Here is an 8,988-nt window from a genome sequence, read left to right on the forward strand (position 1 = left end):
TCGAGCGCCGTGGGGAGCTGGTCGTGCTCGCAGCAGAGGCGGCAGAGGGTGTGCTCTGGGGAGGGCGCGCCCAAGGCCGACCTCATGGCCTTCAGCCCTTGTCTTCCACAATCAGGAGAAGATTGTTTAAATCCTTCCAACGAAGTAAGTAATTGATATTAACTTTTCCCTAGTGTATAAATAATCCTATCTTTCTTCTTTGTGTTATCTTTTTAAATTTATTTTGAGACAGAGAGAGAGACAGAGAGAGAGAGAATGAGTAGGGGAAGGGCAAAGAGAAGGAGAGAGAGAATTTTAAGTAGGCTCCACGCTGTCAGCTTGGAAACCAAGTGGGGCTCCACCTCACAAACCCTGGGGTCATGACCTGAGTGGAAATCAAGAGTCAGTTTAACTGAGCCACCAGGGCACCCCTCAGCTGAAACTTCTAAAGTGTAAATTACATCTTGTAATTTAAAAGTTTTTTTTCAATATTTATTTGAGAGAGAAAGAGATGAGAGAGAGATTGCAGGGGAGGGGCAGAGAGAGAGGGAGACACAGAATCTGAAGCAGGCTCCAGGCTGTGAGCTGTTTCCACGGAGTCTGATGTGGGACTCGAATATACAAGCCATCAGACCGTGACCTGGGCCAAAGTCGAATGCTTAACTGACTGAGCCATCCAGGCGCCCCAACATTTGTAATTTTTTTCCGCAAAAATATCTAGATGTTTCTCTGACTAGAGAAGAAAGCCTCAAATCATTCACCCTGGTAGTAAAAGCATTAAACTTTCCTGCTTTTGGCTACTAATATTTCATATATCTTTAGTTAAAGCGTGGAATATAGCATTATTCCGTCAGTAATTTTAATCATATGTGGTATTGAAATAAACCACGTAGATGATTCCCTCCCTTGTAGAAGTTGGGGTATGCTCCAGAGTTTAGGCATGTTTATTAAAGAGTTCCTTGAAAGATAACTTTTCACCTGGAATATTTTACTGATGGAGAGACAAGAATGAATTAATGAGGAGAGTGTGCTTTAGTGAATACGTACTTGAAGGATGGAACAGGGGAGATTCTGAAGGTAGGAAAGAATTTTTTTTTAATAATACTCTAGATATCAAGTAATAGAGACGAATCATGACAGTTAAAATGGATTGAAAGAAACATGTACAAGAGGCATTGGGAAAGTAGAAGCAACCTAATAATGAATGATTCATTAAAAATCATCAGAGAAAGACGAAAGTAGAGGATGACACTTTTTAGTTTGGTCACCTAGAGAGATGGATTCCCTTTAACTAAGATGCAGAGAAGAGTTGGAGAAGCAGTTTGTGTATGCTTGTCCAGCTATCAAATGGAGAGAAACATTTAAGAAAATGTTACTGTGTGGTTTTTGGAGAATGCCATTGTGATTGGAAATGTCTTTTGATCTGGAATTCAGGGAAGAGTATAAAAGTAGATTTGGGAGTAATTCCCTTAGGGAATAACCTATCAAAGAATAAAACCAGAAAAGATACATTTCAAAATGAAAACAGTATGTCCAAGTAAAGAATTTAGGTGAATAAATGTGTTAGTTCTTTGGATTGCTGTAGAAAATTACCAAAAACTGGCTGGCCTAAGACAACAAAAAAAATTACTCTTCCTCCAGAAGAAGTCCAAAATCAAAGTGTTGGCAGGGCTGTACCCTCTAAAGCTTGAAGGGAAAATATGTTGTCTCTCGCATCTCCCGATGGCTATCTGCATTCCTTGGCTTGTGGCCACAGCACTCCATCTCCCTGGTCATATCGCCTACTCTTTTTAAAAAAATTATAATTATTTATAGTTTTATTTACATAAAATCTGAGTGTATCCATTGTTTATAAATGTGGATTAATAATTACAGGTCAAATTGCACAGTGTTTATCAAGTGTGATTCTATATCAAAAAGGTACAAGTGTAATTTATTTTACTTTATTATTGTATAGCAATTTAATTTCTTTTGGATGCAATAGAAACATGTTTCTAGTCCACTCTTGGTTAAATTTATATTCCCTAGTGATGTATTTATCCTCTGGAATTATTACATAGCACGAGAAATTTGGAGGAAGGGTTGATTTTAGTCAGAGAATCCAGTCTGCAATCATTGGGATGTCCATTGCTCTTTTCAAGGCAATTATTTTTTCCTAAATTTTGAGCCTTTAAAATGGGCATGAGATTCTCTGAAATTTGAAGAATAAACTTTTTATTTATGGTTATCTTTTTGATCCTTAAGGCATTTAAAATGATTTTTTTTGAGATGTAAAACTTCTTTGAGGAGGAATACACAATGTTAGGAACTATATAGAATAAAAAGTGTAAATTTCTAATGCTGGTGAACATTGGCAGAGCCTATATTTTCAGATCTTTTGTCTGTGAATTAATAAATCAAAGTATAGACATTCTATATCGATACTTTTATCGCTTTTGCTCAATAATTCTGTCTCTATTTTTCTTCAAATGGTGTTTCCATTTGAATCCATTACTAGAATAGGTGTATAACAGCATTCAAAAAATTTTAAGGTAAAAGTATCCTGTTCATTGCCACTATAACATAAGTTTTTGACAAAAAGTTTTATTTTTATTCAACTTTGTACATGTAATCTTTGCAGTAAGGCAAAAAGTAAAAAAATAATATATTATAAACATGCATATATAATGATTGGGTTTTTATTCCATTAAGAATACCATTATTTTTTATCATCCTATATTTATTTTTTAATTAAAATTTTTGTTAGCTAACATACCGTGCAATGTTACTTTCATGAATAGAATTCAGTGATTCATCACTTACATACAATACTCAGTGCTCATCACAACAAGTGTTCTCCTTAGTACCCATCAACCCACTTAGCCCATCTCCTACCCTCCTTCCTCCATCAACCCACTTAGCCCATCTCCTACCCTCCTTCCTCCATCAACCCATGGTTTGTTCTTTACCACTAAGATTCTCTTGTAGTTTGTTTCCCTCTCTTCTCCCTCCTTCCCATATGTTCATCTGTTTTGTTTCTTAAATTCCACATGAGTGAAATCATATAGTATTTGTCTTTCTCTGATTGACTTATTTTGCTCAAAATATATTCTAGCTCTATCCACATCATTGCAAATAGCAAGATTTCATTCTTTTTGATAGCTTAATTACATATTTGTACACATATACCACATTTTCTTTATCCATTCATCAATCTGGACATTTGGGCTCTCTCCATAGTTTGGCTATTGTTGATAATGCTGCTATAAACATTGGGTTGCATGTACCCCTTAAAATCTGTAACTTTGTATCCTTTGGGTTAATACCTAATAGTGCAATTGCTGGATTGTAGGGTAGTTCCATTTTTAGTTTCTTGAGGAACCTCCTTACTGTTCTCCAGAGTGGCTGCACTAGTTTGCATTTCCACCAACAGTGCAAGAGAGTTCCTTTTTCTCTGCACACTCAACAACACCTGTTGTTTCTTGTGTTGGTTAATTTTGATTTGTATTTCCCTGGTGACAAGTGATGTGGAGCATCTTTTCACGTGTTGGTTAGCTATTTGGAAAAGTGTCTATTCATGTTTTCTGCCCATTTCTTAACTAGGCTATTTGTTTTTTGGGTGTTGAGTTTGATAAGTTCTTTATAGATTTTGGATACTAACCCTTTATCAGATACGTCATTTGCAAATATCTTCTCTTATTCTATAGGTTGCCTTTTAGTTTTGCTTATTGTTTCCTTTACTGTGCAGAAGACTTTTATCTTGTGAGGTCCCAATAGTTCATCTTTGCTTTTGTTTCCTGTACATTTGGAGATATGACTAGTAAGAAGTTGCTCCCGCTGAGTTCAAAGAGGTTTCTGCCTGTGTTCTCCTCTAGGATTTTGATAGTTTCCTGTCTCATATTTAGGTCTTTTATCCATTTTGAATTTATTTTTGTGTATGTTGTAAGAAAGCAGTCCAGTTTCATTCTTCTGCATGTTGCCATCTAGTTTTCCAGACACTGTTTGTTGAAGAGACAGTCTTTTTTCCATTGGATACTCTTTCCTGCTTTGTCAAAGATTAGTTGACTATATATTTGTGGGTCCATTTGTGGGTTCTCTATTCTGTTCCATTGGTCTGTGTCTGTTTTTGTGATAGTACCATACTGTCTTGACTACAGCTTTGTAATATAGCTTAAAATCCAGAATTGTGATGCCTGCAGGGTTTTTTTTTTTTCAGGATTGCTTTGGCTATTTGGGGTCTTTTGTGATTCTGTACAAATTTTAGGATTGTTCTAGCTCTGCAAAAAATGCTGGTGGTATTTTGATAGGGATTACATTAAATGTGTAGATTGCTTTGGGTAGTATAGACATTTTTAAGTGTTTCTTCTCCAATCCATGAGCATGGAATGCTTTTCCATTTTTTGGTGTCCTCTTCAATTTCTTTCATAAGTGTTCTATAGTTTTCAGAGTACAGATCTTTTACCTCTTTAGTTAGATTTATTCTTAGGTGTTTTATTATTTTTGGTGCAATTGCAAATGGGATTGATTCCTTGATTTCTTTTTCTGCTGCTTCATTATTGGTGTATAGAAATGCAACGGATTTTTGCATGTTGATTTTATTTTACTTATTTTTCTTTTTAAAAATTTTTATGTTTTTTTATTATTGAGACAGAGAGAAACAGAGCATGGGTGGGGGCGGGGGCAGAGAGAGAGGGAGACACAGAATCTGAAGCAGGCTCCAGGCTCTGAGCTGTCAGCACAGAACCTGATGCAGGGCTCGAACCTATGAATCGTGAGATCATGACCTGAGCCGAAATTGGATACTCAACCGACTGAGCCACCCAGGCGCCCTGCATGTTGATTTTGTATCCTGCAACTTTGCTAAATTCATATATTAGTTCTAGAGGGGTTTTTTTGGTGGAGTCTTTCGGGTTTTCTACATAAAAGTATCATGTTGTCTGCAAGTAGTGAAACTTTGACTTCCTTTTTTTCCAATTTGGATGCTTTAATTTCCTTTTGTTGTTTGATTGCTGAAGCTAAGATTTCTAGTACTATGTTAAATAATAATGGTGAGAATGGACATCCTTATCTTGTTCCTGACCATAGGGAAAGGCTCTCAGTTTTTCCCCATTGAGGATGATATTAGCTGTGGGTCTTTCATATATGGCCTTTATGAACTTGAGATATGTTCCATCTATCCCTACTTTATTGGTTTCTTTTTTAAATCAAGAATGGTTGCTGTATTTTGTCAAAACATTGCCTCCTCTTCTGAATATCTTCTTCTCCATATGTCTGTTTGCTTTGTAAGGATACATGTGATTGCACTTTAGGGACTACCTAGAGAATCCAAGCTAAGCTCCTTTTCTCAGGACCCTAAGCTTAATCACATCATTTGTCATAGAAAGTAATATTCACAGGTTCCAGGGATTAATATATGGGCATATCTTTTAGGGGAGTTGCATTCAACCCAATATAATAGGCTTAAAATCATAAGGTTATACAACAGACAGCTGAAATCAAACTCAAGGTACAATGTACATCAAGTAAATGTTAGAAGTTTGAGGTGAAAAGAAGGAGATAAATAGAACAAGCGTTTCTCCCAAGAAGTAGTAAGTTTAAATGTGTGTGTGTACAATATATGTACATGTGTGTATACATATTTAAAGACACTTCAGTATTTCTGTAGCATGAGGAAAAGAAGCAAGGAAAGAAGGAGATACTGAAGATGAGGCAAATTAAGAATGGAGATAAAGAAGAAAAATATGAAGAATAATGGAAGAGAATAATATTTTAAGAGTATAAGATTGGCTTTAAAATTGGGGATCATTTTTCCTTAGTGGGGAATGAAAAAATAGAGAATATAAAGAAAAATGTTGATACAAGAAGACAGCCATCAAGTTCATATTTAATTACTTACCTCTCTGGGTAAATTATCTGAGAGTGAAATGATGAGAATGAGGTTGGGAATTTGAAAAGAGAGAGAAGAAAATCTAGAAGAATCTCTGTATGCCAGAGGAAAGAGTTATGAATTAATGTGAGAGCCCAGTCAAGGTAAAGATGAGAGCAAACTTGTGGAGAATACAGAGATTATGGTGAAGTGGCATCCCTGGATGGAGAATCTCAATAAGAGGGAGAAAAATGAATAGTTAGGCTGTGTGTTGGAAGGTAAGGGAAATGTTAGAGGAGTAATATAAGTAGTTAAGTGTTTTTGGGGTATCTGACATATTTTAATAGTAGAGCATGTAGCCTAGGTTAGGCAGAGAGGAAAGGGAAAAGGGGTGGAGCTTGATAGACAAGAACAACTACAAAGAATCAAGGGACTGTTCCCACTATAAGAGTGAAGCTATGTTAATAAAAGTAATGGAACAGGAGAGGAGGATGAGGGTAGGAGAATATCAAATTTTCAGAGATGAGCAAAAATACAAAAATTAGCTCAACTATTGTTTCCTGTAGAGTTGTGCATAGAACGGGCAAGATAATTGTTGGAGCTGTACTGTATCTTTTTTTTTTTTAAATCTTAAACATTTATTTCTGAGAGAGAGACAGAGTGCGAGTGGGGCAAGAGCAGAGAGAGGGAGATACAATCCGAAGCAGGCTTCAGGCTCCAAGCTGTCAGCACAGAGGTGGGTGCAGGGCAGTCATAAACTGTGAGATCATGAGTTGAGCCGAAGTTGGATGCTTAGCTGGCTGAGCCACTCAGGAGCCCCTGTACTGAATCTTTTATAACATTATTTCACCTGGAACTTGGTGGCTTGATAAAGATAGTTGAAGCAGTAAACGTAAAATCCCCTTCCTTTCTTCCTTGCTAAGATGTGTTAGCCATCTACCTGTTGATTTTTGGACTATCAGAGTCAATTTAAATGATAGTAAAGTTTTTACCAGTGGTGGTGCAAAAGAGAAGAGGGAAGTTGAACTTATTTGTAGTAATACAAATTCCATCTAATACATAGGATGCTACTTCTTGGCATGTCTTATATGAAGACAAATTTAAAACATTGTTATATTTTAATGGTCTGAATTATTTTGGTTTTGTACAAATGTGCTCACATACAAACTCATATGCACGTAGACTGGACACTTCCTTTAAATACAATTATTTTACCCATATTTCACTATCATATTTGAGGCAAGTTGCAAATATTTATTTAAAATCTGGCATGTCACTTATTAATATTTTTCACAATCATTTGTTTTATTATAATTGATTGTGTTTCCATTTTGAGTCAATGGCTGTTGAATGAGCAGTTCTAAATAAATATTATAGGAAAAAGATATTCCCAAAAAAACCCACCAAAACTAGGCAGAACTGGAAACTGATTTCCAAAAGTAAATGTTGAATATTCTTCTTTCAAAATTCTGCATGAAAGTTTCTGCAAAAATATATTTGTGAAAAAATGGAATTCATCAACCACTTTTCAATTAGCATCCAATAAAAAGAAGAATATAGTGATTTCCTGTTTCTGGAAAGAGAGACATTTAATCTTCCATTGGATATTTGCAGTGAAAAACCTCATGAAATGCAAGGGAAAAAAAACCCCTACATCAATGGAAATAGGAAGACTGAATCATTTTTACAGTTACACATTCATGCGCTTGGTGTCGCTCTTCACTGAGAACGTTTGCCTGAAGAAAGTGCCTCGGCTTCTTCCGTCCTGCAGAAAATTTGGCAGATAGTGGAAAACCTCTAGCGAATCTTCCTCCAGTCGAAGGCCCTGAGAATCAGTTTGTGGTAAGGTATTACATATACATTAAGGTATCTTTGAATCTTTTTGAGTGTACCATGCTGTTTTCCTGGCGGGGAGGCCCAGGAGCCGAGAGTATTCTCCTGTTGCTACTGCTCCTCGCAGCCTGGGGGGCCGGGAGCGGCCAGATCCAATACTCGGTCCTGGAGGAGGCAAAACACGGCACTTTCGTGGGCCGCATCGCCCAGGACCTGGGGCTGGAGCTGGTGGAGCTGGTGCCACGCCAATTCCGGGTGGTGTCCGGGGATCTTCTGGAGGTAAATCTGCAGAATGGCATTTTGTTTGTGAATTCTCGGATCGACCGGGAGGCGTTGTGCGAGCGGAACACGGAGTGCAGCGTCCACCTGGAGGTAATTGTGGACAGGCCGCTGCAGGTTTTCCATGTGGAGGTGGAGGTTAAAGACATTAACGACAACCCGCCCGTGTTCCCTGAAACTAAGAAAAGAATAATCATTGCGGAATCGAGACCCCCAGAAACTCGGTTTCCACTAGATGGCGCATCCGATGCAGATATTGGAGTAAACTCAGCCTTGACCTACCGAATCGATCCCAACGACTATTTCGCTTTGGACACACAAAACAATCGTGAACAAACGTCTTCGTTGTCACTTGTGTTGAAAAAATCATTGGACAGAGAGCAAATTCAGGAGCATAGTTTATTATTGACAGCCCGTGATGGAGGTAAACCGGAGATGACCGGTACAGTTCAGCTGCAGATCGCAATTCTGGACGTGAATGACAATGCCCCAGAATTTGACCAATTCATTTATAAAGTGACAGTATTTGAGAATGCAGTTAATGGAACATTAGTGATCAAGCTAAATGCCACAGATCTTGATGAAGGTACGAATGGAGACATAATCTACTCATTTAGAAGACCTGTAACGCCCGCGGTGCTGAATGCATTTACCATAAATCCCAACAGTGGAGAAATTAGAACAAAAGGTAGACTAGATTTCGAAGAAAAAAAATTGTATGAAATATCGGTGGAGGCAATAGACAAGGGGAATATTCCAATGGCAGGTCATTGTACCATTTTGGTGGAAGTACTAGATATAAATGATAATATCCCACAAATTACCATCACTTCTCTGACACTCCCCGTGCAAGAAGATGCTCAGGTGAGCACCGTCATAGCCTTGATCAGCGTGTCCGACCGTGATTCTGGCGCCAATGGTCAGGTGACCTGCACACTGACACCCCAAGTCCCTTTCAAGCTGGTGTCCACCTTCAAGAATTACTATTCGCTGGTGCTGGACAGCGCCCTGGACCGCGAGAGCGTGTCGCACTACACTCTAGTAGTGACCGC

At 37.9% G+C, this 8,988-nt stretch overlaps 1 protein-coding gene across 1 annotated transcript in view; it reads left to right on the top strand.

The window, feature by feature from the left end:
- Positions 1 to 8,988, top strand: part of LOC115293401 (protocadherin alpha-13-like) — a 10,324-nt gene that overhangs the window by 1,184 nt on the left and 152 nt on the right. Inside the window, exon 2 of the mRNA XM_029941186.1 lies at positions 8,030 to 8,980. Within this exon, the coding sequence (XP_029797046.1) occupies positions 8,030 to 8,980 (951 nt within the window). The remainder of the gene's footprint in view (positions 1 to 8,029; positions 8,981 to 8,988) is intronic.

The sequence above is a fragment of the Suricata suricatta genome, chromosome 6 (genome assembly GCF_006229205.1).
Source record: "Suricata suricatta isolate VVHF042 chromosome 6, meerkat_22Aug2017_6uvM2_HiC, whole genome shotgun sequence".
NCBI classification, from domain to species: Eukaryota; Metazoa; Chordata; class Mammalia; order Carnivora; family Herpestidae; genus Suricata; species Suricata suricatta.